Source organism: Octopus bimaculoides, chromosome 9 (genome assembly GCF_046866305.1).
Source record: "Octopus bimaculoides isolate indiv1 chromosome 9, ASM4686630v1, whole genome shotgun sequence".
Classification (NCBI taxonomy): Eukaryota; Metazoa; Mollusca; class Cephalopoda; order Octopoda; family Octopodidae; genus Octopus; species Octopus bimaculoides.
In genome coordinates, this window is record NC_142936.1 from 33667606 (window position 1) to 33684725 (window position 17120).

General features: G+C 42.5%; 1 protein-coding gene across 1 annotated transcript in view; it reads left to right on the forward strand.

The window, feature by feature from the left end:
* The window catches only part of LOC106884391 (putative N-acetylgalactosaminyltransferase 9), a 114824-nt gene that overhangs the window by 55929 nt on the left and 41775 nt on the right, over window positions 1-17120 (forward strand). The window contains exon 6 of the mRNA XM_089357362.1: window positions 694-781. Within this exon, the coding sequence (XP_089213488.1) occupies window positions 694-781 (88 nt within the window). The remainder of the gene's footprint in view (window positions 1-693; window positions 782-17120) is intronic.

Here is a 17120-nt window from a genome sequence, read left to right on the forward strand (position 1 = left end):
AAGGGTCACAGCTTCTGCAGCCGAGTGGAACAAAATCCTGAAATACTGCGATCTGTCTGCCAACTACATTTTTCCATCCTGTGGTGTTCGAGATGTTTGGTGGGGTCGGACCACTAACTGCAAGATTCTTGACTTCACTGGCAACTCACCTTGCAGAGGTAACTGATGAGGCTCATGAGGTTGCTTGGTTGTTCCAGCGCATCAGCGTCACAATCACCCAGTACTGCAAGCATGTTGGTGTGTCTCAATAGCCATTACAGGGGTTTCCCAGTGCCACCAAGTTTTCAACCCAAAGTGGTGAATTGTTTTGGTTTTTTTTCTTCTTTCTCTTTTTCTTTTTCTCTTTTTTTTTTTCTTTTTTCAATTGTGTTCTCTGTTTTGTCCAGTTTTCTAGTTTGATTCTGTAAAACGGTAAACACTGTGAAGGCAATAAATTTTTTTTTTCAAAAAAAAGATTCAAAATAAATATACACACATACACATTTACATGTAAAACACTCATAACACATAAATCTAATATTTTCTAATTAGTGGGCTTCTAAATTTGGGGTGAAATTATTTTATCAGTTTTCCATAAGTAAAAATTAACACTATAAGCTTACTTTGATTGGAACCATTTTCATTTAACCAGTAAATTTTAAAATAATTATATTAATTAAAACCTGAAATATAATTCCCTTGCTTATTTTTTAGGTCTGGATGTGTGGAGGTAGTCTTGAATTTATTCCATGTTCCAGGGTTGGTCACATATTCAGAGCAGCACATCCATATGGATTTCCAAGTAAGTAGCCATATACATCTACCCACAAAACTATTTCCTTTCATTATAGTTTGTTTTATATCAATTTTTAAATGTCTGTTCTTTCATTTTCTGGGTTAAGAATATCATTGAGTTTGGCAGAAACTTATTTTCATCTAGTTTTACTTTTGAACCACATGTGATATGGATACTAGTCATATGCGAGTATCAATTTAAATTAATAGATCCCTATTTTTTATGATTGCATTAGTCTTATAGCAACCTAAGATCAATACTGCATTAGCTACATATATATATATATATATATATGTTTGTATATATTTGTAATTATAAGATTCAAGGATCTAAGTGTAGGAAGTTTGTAAGCTTTGAGCAGTCCATGGTAGGTATAAAGATCAATGTTCATCTGCAGCGAGTTAACTTGGGGTCCCTTGATGACAACATAACCTTCATATAATTAATGTATCTTTGACCTGATGAGCAGCTAGTTAAGTACCCTTTTTTGAATAATTATTACTTCAGAGGATCTGCTTGTTAGAAAACATATGTAGCCTGGATTTTACCTCCTCTACTCCCCCAATTTTGATGTTTGTATATATATATATATAGTCATCGTCGTCGTTGTCATCATCATTTTACATCCGCTTTCCAAGCTGGCATGGGTTAGACAATTTGATTAAGGCCTGGCAAGCTGGGAGGCTGCATCAGGCTCCAATCTGCTCTAGCAAGGTTTCTACAACTGGATGCCATTCCAAACACCAACCACTCCAAGAGTGTAGTGGGTGCTTTTTACATGCCACTGGCATGTGAGCCAGTCAGGTGGCACTGGCATCAACCACGCTCAAATGGTGCTTTTTATATGCCAATTGCACGGGTGCCAGTCAAGTGGTATTGGCATTGACTATGCTCAAATGGTGCTTTTTATATGCCACCAGCACAGGACCCAGTCAGACAGCACTGGCATCGCCCATGCTCGAATGGTGCAATTTTACATGCCAGTCAGGTGGTACTGGCATTGACCACACTTGAATGATGCTTTTTACGTGCCACCAGCATGGGTCCCAGTCAGGTGGCATTGGCATCAGCCATGACTACGATTTCACTTGGTTCAAGCACAACAATTGAAGGGTACTTTTAAACAGTCCAGTTATGCAACACTGGCATCAGCCACAACTACAATCTCACTTGGCTTGCTGGGTCTTCTCTTGCACAGCATATCTCCAAAGGTCCCAGTCACTTGTCATTGCCTCTGTGAAGACCAACGTTTGAAAGTTGTGCTTCACCACCTAATCCCATGTCTTCCTAGGTCTACCTCTTCTGCAGGTTCCCTCCACTGTTAGGGTGTGATACTTCACACAGCTGTCCTCATCCATACGCAACACATGACCATACCAGTACACTCATCTCTCTTGCACACCACAACTTATGTCCAACATTTCTCTCGTGGTGTACGCACACTGACATTACACATCCATCGGAGCATACTAGCTTCATTTCTTTGAAGCCTACGCATGTCCTCAGTAGTCACAGCTCATGTTTCACTGCCATATAGCATGGCTGTTCACACACAGGCATCATACAGTCTACCTTTCACTCTGAGTGAGAGGCCCTTTGTTACCAGAAGAAGTAGGAGCCCTCTGAACTTTGCCCGGGTTATTGTTATTCTAGCAGCTATACTCTCAGAGCATCTACCCCCACTACTGATTTTGTCACCTAAGTAATGGAAGCTATCAAAAGCCCCCTCATAAACATAAGGACACATGAAATGTGTCAAGGCCGACAGGAAGCGGTGCAGCTTCTTAGGGCTAAATAGCACTAGTATGATTCCCTTATTGGGACTGTCACTTTAAGTTGACAGCATACAACTACTTTATATATATATATATATATTTATGTGGAGAATGGAGCAACAAATACAAGAAGAAGCTTCAGACTACCCCTGAAGGATTGAGGCAACCCTATCATTTACCTATATATATATATATATATATATATATATATATATATATATACATACAAACATATATATATATATATATATCTGTCTAGACATATGTAAACATGCATACATACAATACACGCATACATGCACATACACACATATATATACCCACACATGCATTATTATGTTCATATACACATACATATGCGGACAGATGTATATACAAATAAAAACACATGCAAAAACATAAACAGTAAAACATTCATATTCGCTGCAAAACTTGAATATACATATGAGTTATATATATATGTACTAGCAGAGGCACCCAGCGTTGCTTGGGAATGAAATTGTTGCTTATATACTTGAAGAAAAAAAGGCAAAATATTCTGTATAGAAATTTGAGGACATTCTGTAGATGGACTCTCAGATGAATGATGGCGGGGTGCCTCTCATGAATGGGGAAAATTGAAGATGTGCCAAAAAGCCTCATTAGTACTTGGAAACTTTTACGAAAATTAAAATGGGGATTAAATGAAAGAAATGATTTACGTGAATTTCCTCACAAGAGTAATTGAAATAAATGGCGATTGTGGAACCCCCCACGCACGCACGCACGCACGCGCGCGTGCATACACACGTGTGTCTTTGTAAATATGTTTGTATACATTTATGTATGTGTGTGTTTGTAAGAGACAGAGTGAGTGAGAGAGAGAGGTTTGTTGTCATGTATACGTACATGCATAAATATACATACATCTTTGGATGTATGCATATGACAACACAGCCCTTGACTCACTCATACTCTGTCTCTTACAAACACGCACGCGCGCGCATACACATGTGTGTCTTTGTAAATATGTTTGTATACATTTATGTATGTGTGTGTTTGTAAGAGACAGAGTGTGAGTGAGTCAAGGGGTGTGTGTGAGACAAAGTGAGAGAGCGGTGTGTATGTAGTATTTACTCTCTCTCTCTCTCTCTCTCTCATACACACGAACACACACACTCACACAAAAAATAGAGAGTGAATCTTTTTGCTGTTGTTACGTCAATACTGGAAGTTGACATTGAGGAACCTTTTTAAAGAAGTGAATCTTAAATATAAAGTAATATTATTTATTTTTAATTAAAAAAATCAAATGAAGAGCCTAAGATTTATCCAAGGTCAAATTATTCATGCATGACAAGTATGGAAGCATTTGGTGAAGTCGATTTCATATGAAAAGCGATTGCACACACATCTCTGTTTTATATATAGTATAGATATAGTTCGATCGAGATCGTTGCCAGTGCCCCTGGACTGGCTCTTGTGCGGGTGACACAAGAAATTTTTCGAGCAAGACCATTGCCAGTGCCACTGGACTGGCTCTTGTGCGGGGCCGTCGTAGGATTTTCGAGCGAGATCGTTGCCGGAGCCCCTGGACTGGCTCATGTGCGGGCGACACATGAAGTCTTTCGAGCGAGATCGTTGCCAGTGCCACTGGACTGGCTCATGTCCGGGTGACACATGAAATGCACCATTTTGGGCGTGACCGTGGGATTTTCGATCAAGATCGTTGCCAGTGCCCCTGGACTGGCTCTTGTGAGGGTGAGATCGTTGCAGGTGCCCCCTGGACTGGCTCATGTGCAGGCGACACATGAAACCTTTCGAGCGAGATCGTTGCCGGTGTCCCTGGACTGGCTCTTGTGAGGGTGACACATGAAATTTTTCGAGCGAGCTCGTTGCCAGTGCCCCTGGGCTGGCTCTTGTGCGGATGACATGAAATTTTTCGAGCGAAATTGCTACCAGTGACCCTGAACTGGCTCTTGTGAGGGTGACACATGAAATTTTTCGATCGAGATCGTTGCCAGTGCCCCTGGACTGGCTCTTGTGAGGGTGAGATCGTTGCAGGTGCCCCCTGGACTGGCTCATGTGCGGGCGACACATGAAACCTTTCGAGCGAGATCGTTGCCGGTGCCCCTGGACTGGCTCTTGTGAGGGTGACACATGAAATTTTTCGAGCGAGCTCGTTGCCAGTGCCCCTGGGCTGGCTCTTGTGCGGATGACATGAAATTTTTCAAGTGAAATTGCTACCAGTGACCCTGAACTGGCTCTTGTGAGGGTGACACATGAAATTTTTCAAGCGAGATCGTTGCCAGTGCCCCTGGACTGGCTCTTGTGTGGGTGGCACATGAAGTGCACCATTTTGAGCGTGGCCGTTGCCAGTGCCGCCTGACTGGCCTTCGTGCGGGTGACACGTAAAAGCACCCACTACACTCTCTGAGTGGTTGGCGTTAGGAAGGGCATCCAGCTGTAGAAATTCTGCCAAATCAGATTGGAGCCTGGTGTAGCCATCTGGTTTCACCAGTCCTCAGTCAAATCGTCCAACCCATGCTAGCATGGAAAGCGGACGTTAAACGACGACGACGACACACACATATATATATATACACATATATATATATTTACACATAATATATATATATATATATATATATATATATATATATATATATATATTCATTTTAGGAGTGAAAATAATTAAATTAGTTTTTTTGAAGGTATCGGTACTTCAAGTATGCTGGAGACGGGTCATTTTTGCCTTAACTCCCTTGATATAGTTATATATATAATATAATAAAGGATAAATTCTTTATAAGAATTTATCAAGTAGTCAGCGTGAAAAAACCTCATAATGAAAAAATAACGAAAAATTTTGTAATGAAAAAATTCATCGTTTCTTCATAGATATATTTAATTATTGACTTATTTAGTCCCTCAATAGCGTGAGGCATTAATACACAGTTAATGCCCTTTATATATATATATATATATATCTATATATATATATATATAAATATATAAAAGGATAAAGAGAGCAATGGTAAGGTTGGAAATATATTTTATGGATAGAGTCTTACAGCTGTTTCTGGGAAGATCCAGTACTTCCCTTCATCGGAGACAAAAATAGTAAAGGAATCGATTATTATATCAATAGGCGGAGAGTTTTAGTATGAAGTGATAGTGATTTGATGTGCTGAAAAAAGAAAGAAAGAGAGAACAGTACTTATATATATATATATATATATATATATATATATATATATATATATATATATATACACACACACATAAGAATACATAATACATATAAGTATTCATTTACCCAAATATATAAGCATTCACTTACCCTTGTGCTATTTATTTGCTACTATCATTGCTTCCGGCCCAGAAAGGAAGAAAGCATCCTCCATAATGTCCACTTCCGGTTGTAGTATATCTATAAAACACTTTACCCACATACTTTCTCCCTGTTTTTCATGCAATCTCAACTTAAATTATTCTCGGATGCCCAGTTATCCATTCGCCATTAACACTTTTAATATATATTATTATTTATGTTTATTTATTTATGTCTTATTTATTTACTAATATCTACTTTCATAAACTAATTATTTAATTCTTAATAATTCCTCCTTAATTCTTCATGTAATTTTCTAAATGGAATCTCTTCTTCCCTCCTGTGTTCTCAAGTTGACTACATATTTTTTGTACCATCTCTCTAAATTAACCCTTGCTTGTTCACAGTGCACCCACCCATTCCTACCCCCACAACCAATACCGAATATTTCTCTCTCTTCTCTGTCCACTAACACCTAATATCTCTCATCTCTCTCTTCTCCCACCACCGTTACTGGATATCTCTTTTCTCTCACCGGAAACCCCCTCCCTCACTGGTGGTATCCTCTATCATACCTGCAACTTCCTCTCCATCTCTCCTTGGACAAATGCAACTAGTTTAGCTACCCACCTTCTTAATCTAACCTTGGCATATTGATATTCATATTCTGCTTTATCTATCTTTATTTATTTATTTACTTACAACTGCAACACCAGTAATGCTTGAATTTACGATTCTACAATGTCCATAATGCTTATACTTGCAATGCTGCTAACACCTACTCCTACCCCCAGTACGGGCAACAATCTTAACACGCTTGAATGTTTGAATGGTGACAGGTTTGAAGTGAGAACAGGTGTAGCATGTCTATCAAATGAACACGAAAACCTTCTTCTTTTCAGGCACTGAATAACATCTCCCCTCCCCATGCCTCCTCCCATATTCCTTTCCCAGTTTTTAGAGTTGGCACTGCCAATGTAGGCACACTGAAAGATAGATCTAGTGAGGTTGTAGAGATGCTTGAACAGAGACATGTTGATGCAGGCTGCATAGAAGAGGTAAGGTGAAGAGGAGCTTCAGTCAGAGTCCTCACAGGCAAGGCACATAGGTATAAAATCTTCTGGGAAGATAATAGTGATGGAGTACGGAGTGTAGACATACTCCTTGCAGAGAAATGGGTGTACAAGATCATAGAGATTGTCAGGGTATGCGATAGAGTGCTTAAGCTCAGGCTGATCCTGCAGAATAATATAGCTACAATTACTTCTGCATACGCCCCACAAGTAGGCCTACCAAACGATCAGAAAGACCACTTTTATGACACTCTTCTACAGGCTACCTCACAGAGGAGTGGCAATGACCTCATCTTTGCGGCTGGAGATTTTAATGGGCATGTCAGACGACAATCTGGTATCTTTCATGGTGCTCACAGGGGTTATGGAATTGGTTCCTGAAACAAAGAGGGAACTAGGCTACTGGAGTTCTGTGATACATGTAAACTTTTAATCTGCAACACTAACTTCAGGAATCCAGACAGCCACCTGATAACCTATCAATCAGGTGACTCTGCTAGCCAGATTGATTCATCCTCACCAGGCAGCAGGATGCAGGGTTGCTCTTAAATACAAAGAACCTCCCTGGTGAAGAATGTAACCCCCAGCATAGACTAGTTATTACTGACTTTAGACTCGAGGCCAGAAGGATGCCAAGAAGCAGAGCAATCCAGAAAAGAAGGATTTGGAGGCTAAAAAAACCCGCTACATGGTCGGAGATTTAGGGACATCCTCACTGAAAAATTTGATGAGAGGGAGGAAGAGCTACAGATTTCAGGCATAGAGGGTAACTGGAAATTCCTATGGAACAGCTTACTGAGTGCCATAGACCAAATCTGTGGCTGCTGCAAAGTCCCTTCCAGATCTAGAGTAACGTGGTGGTAGAATAATATGGTAGACAAAGCCATTAGAGCAAAGAAACAGACCTGGAAGAGTAGGAGTAGCAGGGAATTGTATCAGATAGCCAGAAGGGAAGCTGGGCAACAGGTATACATAGCTAAGGGAGAAGCAGAAAAGAAGTTTGCCAATGTTCAGCAACATGAGGACCAAAGAACTGAAGTATTTCAGATTGCAAGACAGTGTGTGAGATAAAATTGTGATGTCACAGGAGAGAAATGTATCTGCATGGATGATGGTGCTCTTGCTATTAATGATTCTGAAAAGAAAGAGGCTTCGAGAAGCTATTATGAAAGGCTGCTGAATGTGGAGAATGAATGGGAGGTGGAGAGCCTGCCAAATGTTGACCCAGTAGAGGGACCAGCTACCTGAATAGATTGCACCCTGGTGGATAAAGCAATTAAGGGTATGAAGTCCGGAAAAGCTCCCGGCCCATCAGGACTCACTGCTGAGATGCTTAAAATATCTGGTGGTGTGGTCATGGCCTAGTCACCCCTATTGTAAACCAGGTAGTTCACAAAAGAGTCATACCCAATGACTGGCGTAGCAGCACCATAGTCAACTGCTACAAAGGTATAATATTTAGATAGAAATAAATACAGGGGTATCAAACTGCTGGATCAGGTGATGGAGGTCACGGAGAGGGTCATAGCCCAACTAATTAGGGAGAGTCTGCTTAGATGAGGTGCATTTCAGTTTTGTGCCGGGTAGAAGCACCACTGATGCTATATTCCTGGTACAACAACTGCAGGAGAAATACCTAGCAAAAGATAAACCCCTGTACTTGGCTTTTGTTGACTTGGAGAAAGCCTTTGATGGGGTCCCCTGATCACTTACCTGGTGGGCGATGCAGAAACTGGGGATTGACAAGTGGTTAATAAGAACTGTACAGGGATGCTGTTAGTACGGTAAGGGTCGGTAATGAGTATAGTGAAGAATTCCAGGTAGAAGGAGGGGTAGAAGTAGGATCAGCCCTCAGCCCCCTCTTATTCATCATAGTCCTCCAAGCAATAACAGATGAATTCAAGACAGGTTGCCCCCTGGGAGCTCTTCTATGCTGATGGCCTTGCTCTCATAGCAGAATCACTACCGGAACTAGAGAAGAAATTTCAGGTGTGGAAGCAAGGTTTAGAATCGAAGGGCCTTAGAGTTAATGTTGCAAAACCCAAAGTCCTAGTAAGTAGGAATGCAAACACATCACAAACCCCTTCAGGTAGATGGCCCTGCTCGATCTGTAGAAAAGGTGGAGGTTGAAACTCCATAAGATGTACCCAGTGTAAGCTATGGACACATAAGAGGTGCAGCAACATCAAAGGAAGGTAAACCGAGATGATAGCTTTTGTATGCGGCAGATGCACAGGAGCATGGGCCGTGACTGCTGAAGACATACATAGACTCAAAAGAATTGAAGCTTGTATGATCTGCTGCATGTGTAATGCCAGTGTGTAAGCACCCTGAGAGAAATGTTGGACATAAAAAGCATCAGATGTAGTGTGCAAAAGGGACGACTGCACTGGTATGGTCATATGCTGCATATGGATGAGGAGAGCTGTGTGAAGTGTCACTCCCTAACAGTGGAAGGAACCTGTGGAAGAGGGAGACCCAAGAAGACATGGGATGAGGTGGTAAAGCACATCCTTTGAATGTTGGGTTTCACAGAAGCAGTGACAAGTGACCGAGACCTCTGTAGATATAGTGTTATTGAGAAGACCTGGCAAGGAAATTGAGATTACAGCCTACACCAATGTTGCATAACCAACCCATTTAAAATGTACCTTTGAATTGTCGGGTGACATGCCGTGCTTGAGGAGACCTATTGAGTCAAGTAAATCAAATGAAATCACAATCAAATGGAAATTGTAGTTGTGGCATACAATAAGCACCATTCACGTATGGGTCATTGCCAGAGTCACCTGACCGGCTCCCTGTGCCGGTGGCACATAAAAACCACCATCTGAATGTGGTTGATGCCAGCACTCCCCCCTCCCTCGCCCTGACTGGTTCCTGTGCTGGTGGCACATAAAGAGCACCATCCGAACATGGCCAGTGCCAGTGCTGCCTGACTGGCTCCTATGCTGGAGACACATAAAAGGCACCCACTACATGCTCAGAGTGGTTGGCATTAGGAAGGGCATCCAGTTGTAGAAACCTTGCCAGATCAGACTGGAACCTGATGCAGCCTCCTGGATTGCCAGTCCCCAGTCAAACTGGCCAACCCATGCCAGTATAGAAAATGGATGTTAAATAATGATGATGATGATGATGATGAAATACATCTGTAAGATGAAAGTAAAATAAAAAATAAATAAAATGAAAAATGGAAATAAAAATAAAAATGAAAAATAAATTTATAATTATAATTTTTACAAATTTAAAATCTGCTACGTATTTATAATACTCATAGCTAATATAAAATTAAGAAATAATATAATATAATGGAATTTAGATAAAGTTTATTATAAGATAAGAAATATTTACTGTCAATATTTACTGTCTCTTTAAACTATGCAACAGAAATCCCAAAAGAATATCTTTCTCTCTCTCCCTCGTGTTCTGGCCACTAACCCTAACCCTCTCTGTCTCTCTCGATCTCACTCATTCTCTCTCCTTCTCCCTCTTTTGATTACCTCTTGCTTCGCCAGTACTATAAACTAGCGCACGCCCCCTGATTCTCCCACTCAACCTTAATACCTTTGCAGCACCCGCCCCCACCCGCTCCACCAGTACCGGAAGTTCCTGTCCTCTTCACCAGTACCGGAAGTTCCTGTCCTCTTCACCAGTACCGGAAGTTCCTGTCCTCTTCACCAGTACCGGAAGTTCCTGTCCTCTTCGCCAGTACCGGAAGTTCCTGGCTGTCTCCCATGAACACTTCTAAAGGCTTCATGCCACCCCCCACCCCTACTTAGGGTTTATCTCCTCCTATGTAAGATAGTGATCATATAGTGCAAAATATGATAGTGTAGTAGATGCAGGTTGAAACGAAGGCTACTGATTGTTTATGAATTCTGTAAAATGCGAGCTTTCTTTTCAGGTACATGATGCTGCTGTTCCCCACCCCAGCGTCTCATGGGCCCATACCTCCCACACCCTCAGGGTTGGCACTCAATGTCGGCACACTGAAAGGTAGGTCTGGTGAGATTGTTGAGATGCTTGAACGGAGATGTGTCGATATCTACTGCCTCCAAGAAGTAAGATGGAGAGGAGGTTCAGCTATGTTCCTCACAGGCAAAGAACACAGGTACAAGATTTTCTGGACAAGGAATTCAGACGGGGTCGGGGGCATGGATATACTTCTTGCAGAGAAATGGGTGGATAAAGTAATCAAGGTAGCCAGAGTATGCAATAGAATACTTAAGATCAGATTAGTCCTTCACCATGGGTTAGCAACCATTATCTCGGCCTATGCCCCTCAGCCCGGGCTACTCGATGGACAGAAAGACTGATTTTATGACACCCTCTTGCAGACTACCTTGTCGTCGAATGACAGGGACCTTCTCTTTGTGGCTGGTGACTTCAATGGACATGTTGGACAACATTCAGGAGCCTTCCATGGTGTACATGGAGGCTATGGTTTTGGTTCCCGCAATGAGGAGGGAACCAGGCTGCTGGAGTTCTGTGATGCAAATGACCTTATGGTTTGCAATACTAACTTCAGGAAACCTCCCAGTCACCTAGTCACCTACCGTTCTGGCAGATACACTAGCCAAATTGACTACATCCTCGCCAAGAAAAGGGAAAGATGGCTGCTTATAAATGCCAAAACCTTCCCAGGTGAAGAATGTACCCCACAACATAGACTAGTAGTTAGTGACTTCAGGATCAGGGCTAAGTGGTTGCCCAGAAGACGACCAGCATGGAGGAGAAGGGTCTGGAAGTTCAAAGATCCTGCAAATAGACAGAGATTTAGAGACTTATTACTCGAAGCCTTTGACGAAATAGAAGGGGATATAGCTTCATACGATGTAGAAGACAACTGGAGGTTTCTACGGGACAACCTGCTGAGGGCCACTGACCATATCTGTGGATGGTGCAAAGTCCCCTCTCGACCCAAAATAACGTGGTGGTGGGACAATGTTGTTGACAGGGCTATTAGATAAAAGAAACAGGTTTGGAAGGACTGGAAGAATGGTGGTAGCAAGGAATTGTATCAGACTGCCAGAAGGGAAGCTAGGCGACAGGTTTATTTAGCCAGAAGGAAAGGAAAAAAAAAATTTGCCAATGTTCTATGCCGTGAGGACCAAAGACTTGAAGTATTTAGTGTTGCAACACAGTGTGTGAGAGAGAATCGTGATGTTATGGGAGAGAAATGTGTTCGCATGGATGACGGTACACTTGCACTAAATGAGGCTGCAAAGAAAGAGGTTTGGAGACGCCACTACGAAAGGTTGCTCAATAAAGAGAATGAATGGGAGAAAGAGAGTCTGCCACATGTCGACCCATCAGAGGAACCAGCTATCCAAGTTGACAGTACCATGGTAGATAAAGCAATTAAGAGTATGAAGACAGGGAAAGCCCCCGGCACATCAGGAATCACTGCAGAGATGCTCAAAATATCTGGCAGTGTCGGCTATAGCCTAGTCACCCGTATTACGAACCAGGTGATACACGAAGGAGTCATACCCAATGACTGGTGTAGCAGCACCATAGTCAACTGCTACAAAAAGTAAAGGTGACGCTTTAGATACAAATAATTGCAGAGGTATCAAGTTGTTAGATCAGGTAATGAAAGTCACGGAGAGGGTTATAGCCCAACTAATTAGGGAGCGAGTCAGTTTAGATGAGATGCAGTTTGGGTTTGTGCCAGGGAAAAGCACCACTGATGCTATATTGCTGGTAAGACAGCTGCAGGAGAAATACCTAGCCAAAGATAAACCTCTGTACCTGGCTTTCATTGACATGGAGAAAGCCTTTGACAGGGTCCCCCGATCCCTTATCTGGTGGTTAATGAGGAAACTAGGGATAGAAGAATGGTTAGTGAGAGCTGTACAAGCCATGTATAGAAACACTGTCAGTAAGGTGATGGTTGGCAGAGAGTACAGTGAAGCATTCCGGGTAGAGGTAGGGGTCTACCAAGGTTCAGTCCTCAGCCCCCTCCTATTTATCATAGTCCTCCAGGCAATAACACAGGAATTCAAGACAGGATGCTCCTGGGAGCTCGTCTATGCTGATGACCTTGTGCTAATTGCTGAGTCACTATCAGAACTAGAGGAGAAGTTTCAGGTGTGAAAGCAAGGACTAGAATCGAAGGGCCTTAGAGTCAACCTAGCTAAAACCAAAGTCCTAATAAGTAGGAAGGTAGACAAAACACAAACCCCTTCAGATAGATGGCCCTGTTCGATCTGTAGAAAAGGCGTAGGTAGAAACTCTATAAGATGTACCCGGTGTAAGCTATAGACACATTAGAGGGGCAGCAATATCAAAGGAAGGTTAACCAGGAAGTTAGTTTTTGTATGTGGCAGATGTTCAGGGGCAATAAACACTGAAAATGTGCAGAAAACAACTTCTGCCACATTCTAGGGAGAAAAACTAGACCTAGTTGATAGCTTCTGCTATGTAGGTGACCGAGTTAGTAGTGGGAGAGGGTGCACTGAAAGTGTAGCTGCTAGAATAAGAATAGCCTGGGCAAAGTTCAGAGAGCTTTTACCTCTGCTGGTGACAAAGGCCTCTCACTCAGAGAAAAAGGCAGACTATATGATGCATGTGTACGAACAGCCATGCTACATGGCAGTGAAACATGGGCTGTGACTGGTGAGGACATGCGTAAGCTTGCAAGGAATGAAGCCAGTATGCTCCTCTGGATGTGTAATGTCAGTGTGCATACTCAACAGAATGTAAGTACCTTGAGAGAAAAGTTGAACCTAAGAAGCATCAGTTGTGGTGTGCAAGAGAGATGATTGCGCTGGTATGGTCATGTGGTGAGAACGGATGAGGATAGCTGTGTGAAAAAGTGCCACACTCTAGCGGTTGAGGGAACCTGTGAAAGAGGTAGATCCAGGAAGACTTGGGATGAGGCAGTGAAGCATGACCTCCAAACATTAGGCCTCACTGAGGCAATAACTTCTGACCAAGAGCTTTGGAAATGTATTGTGCGTGAGAAGACCCGGCAAGCCAAGTGAGACCATAATCCAAGGTCTCTGCCAGGGGTGTAGCCAGCCCATTTATGCATACCATTCCTTCATTGGACACTAAACTCCGCTTGCGAAGACCTGTTGAGGCAAGTGAAATCGAAATCGAACTAAATTTGAGGACCGGCACCCATTCCAACATCTCCTTCATTGGACACTAAACTTAGCTTGCGAAGACCTGTTGGGGCAAGTGAAAGTGAAATCGTGATGGCACCTGTACCAGTGGAGCACTAAGAGCACCGTCCAAGCGAGATCGTTGCCAGAGCAGCTTCCGTGCCAGTGGCACGTAAATAGCACCATTTGAATGTGATCGTTAGCAGCGTCGCCTGCCTGGCACTTGTGCTGGTGGCATGTAAAAAGACATTTGAGTGAGGTCATTGCCAGTGCCGCTGGACTGGCTCCTGTGCAGGTGGCACATAAAATACACCATTTTGAGCGTATCCGTTGCTAGTACCACCTGACTGGCCTTCGTGCCGGTAGCACATAAAAGCACCCACTACACTCTCGGAGTGGTTGGCGTTAAGAAGAGCATCCACCTGTAGAAACTCTGCCAAATCAGACTGGAGCCTGGTGTAGCCATCTGGTTCACCAGTCCTCAGTGAAATCATCCAACCCATGTTAGCATGGAAAGCGGACGTTAAACGATGATGATGATGAATGTATTCACAATATACTTTTAGATCAATAAATCTTTAGTATCATATTACTTAATAAAATATTGATAATAAGTAAATGATTGCAATTGATTCACTAAATAAGAATAATAATAATTTTATAGATATATAATGGGAGGCAAAGTTCATGACATCGGATGAATATCGCCTTCTCCCATTAAAATCTGTTCTTTGTGTTGTTTCAGGCTCCTGCAGGCGAGAAAAGAAGTCTTAAGTAAAAATGCAATTCATAACCAGTTTATTTACATCGTGGCAGAATAGATGAAGTGTGTTGCTCTCAGTATACCATCTCAGGCTGTGTATGTTTCATTGTATCTCCGATAATGCGGGCCCATTGCCTCTGGAGATACGCCACCCAGTGAAGTGTGTTTAGCAAGCACTTGCAGTAAAGGACAGATAGAATCTGTTTTGTTGGGCCCTTATATCCAGTTTGCTATCACGAGCCTCGTTGTGAACTCATGCATGGCAAATGGATGCACAGTCTTGGAGATGGCAATGGCTGCTGCGAGATCTCATCCAATATGGCGCTGACTGCTTGTGCCACTACAAGGGCTCCTCCCCGAGTAAGGCAGTGCAAAAATAGAATAATTGGAGCAGGCACAAGAAAGAGCAAAGACGGCAACTGGTCGCAACCAACAAGATATGATACAAAAATGTGACAAGTCAAATAGAAAAATAATTGCAAGAAATATAAATTGGCATGCACAAAATTTGACAAAATGTTCAATGGCAGAGTATTGGAACTGTCCAGTAACACAAGAAAGTAATTGTCTGTCACAGGAAACACAAAAGAGATTGTCAGATATAAATAGTTTTAGTGAGTTTTTTGGGCCAATGCACAGTGCAGCCTGTCCTGGTGACATAAGGCGTGTTTGTGTTAGGCTGTGGCAACAAAGGTGAAGGTGTTGGTGTTGGTGTGGTCAAAGGTGCATGTTAAGGTAGTTGCAAAGAATCAAAAGTAGGTGTGCCTGGAGTGTCATCAGAGGGTGTGGAAACTTCAAAATATGCCTTTTTTAGTCTGTCGACTGACAGGGTATCTGCCCAACCACTGATGTCAAGAGTAAAAATTTCGGGTGTGCGTGACAGCACACGAAATGGTCCATTGTAAGGAGAAACAAGCGGTCCTCTGACAGAATCATCCTGAACAAAAACATGAGTCTATTTGTCTATATCCAGTGTGACACGAGAGGGAATAGACTGGTCACGCGGATGCATGGGTGGAAGACTCAAGAGAAAGGAGCGAAGTCTGGTGACATACGATGTTGGATCAGGAGGCGATGAGTTGTCTGGCGCTAACATTGTACCAGGGAGTGCCAGAGTGGTACCGTAAAGGATTTCAGCAGAGGATAATCCTAAGTCTGCTTTAACAACAGTGCGACAACCAAGAAGAACGATAGGCAGGAATTCTGTCCAAGACTGCAGATCAGGAGTGGCGCATAAAGTGGCCTTCAGTTGCCTGTGAAAACGTTTGACCATCCCGTTGGAGGCTGGGCGGTAGCTAGTTGTATAAATGTGATGAATGCCTAGGATTTGTGATAATTCACAAAATAGTGAAGCCTCGAAGTGGCATCTGCAATCAGTGGTTATTTTAGCTTGGGCACCAAAGCAAGCAATCCAGTTAGAAACGAAAGCTTGAGCAGCTGACTCAGCAGAAATGTCCACTACTGGAATGGCCTCTGGTCAACGAGAGAAACGATCGACGCATGTCAATATATAAAAGAAACTGTGACTGACAGGTCATGGTCCAACCAGATCAATGTGGACATGGTGAAAGCGAGCCTCTGGAGGAGAAAACTGTCAAAGAGGAGCGTGAATATGCCTGTGGATTTTAGAATGCTGGCATTTTACACAAGAGCGTGCCCAATCGGTGATCATTCAGCGCATATTAGGCCAGAAAAACCAAGCCGTAATAAGCTTCACTGAAGCAGCGATGCCAGGATGTGACAGTGAATGCAAGACTTCAAAAACGGAACGCTGGTAGTTCTCAGGTACAAACGGTCTGAGAGAACCAGTAGCTGTGTCACAAAGGATTGTGTCTTCAGCAGATGGAAGTGGAAGATAGGCAAACTTGCAACATGACAACTTGGTGGAAGTTAGATCCAATGTGTCCAGAGTGGGCTGATCCTGCGCAATTTTAGTTAAATCGATTGCAGCAGGAGATGAAAGGGAGCGCACAGGAAGATGCCCAGTGAATAACCTCTACATAAGTCACAGCCTGGTTTATAAGTGTACCATACTCACATGAGGAGGCCCATATGTGTACATTTGTTCAAGAATCAATACTGTAACCTCATCTCAAACTTTAAAAAAATATGTAAGAGATATGCAACATCAGTGGCAGATTTTCTGAGGAAATTAAAATCGGATAACATTAAATACAAACTGTCCTGGACTGTAGTCAGACGTGCACAACCCTACAATGCCCTTTCCAGGAGGTGCAGGTTATGTCTAGAGGAATCTCTGTCTATTTTATTAACAAGGGAAATAGTTATTGACAAACTATCCAAAT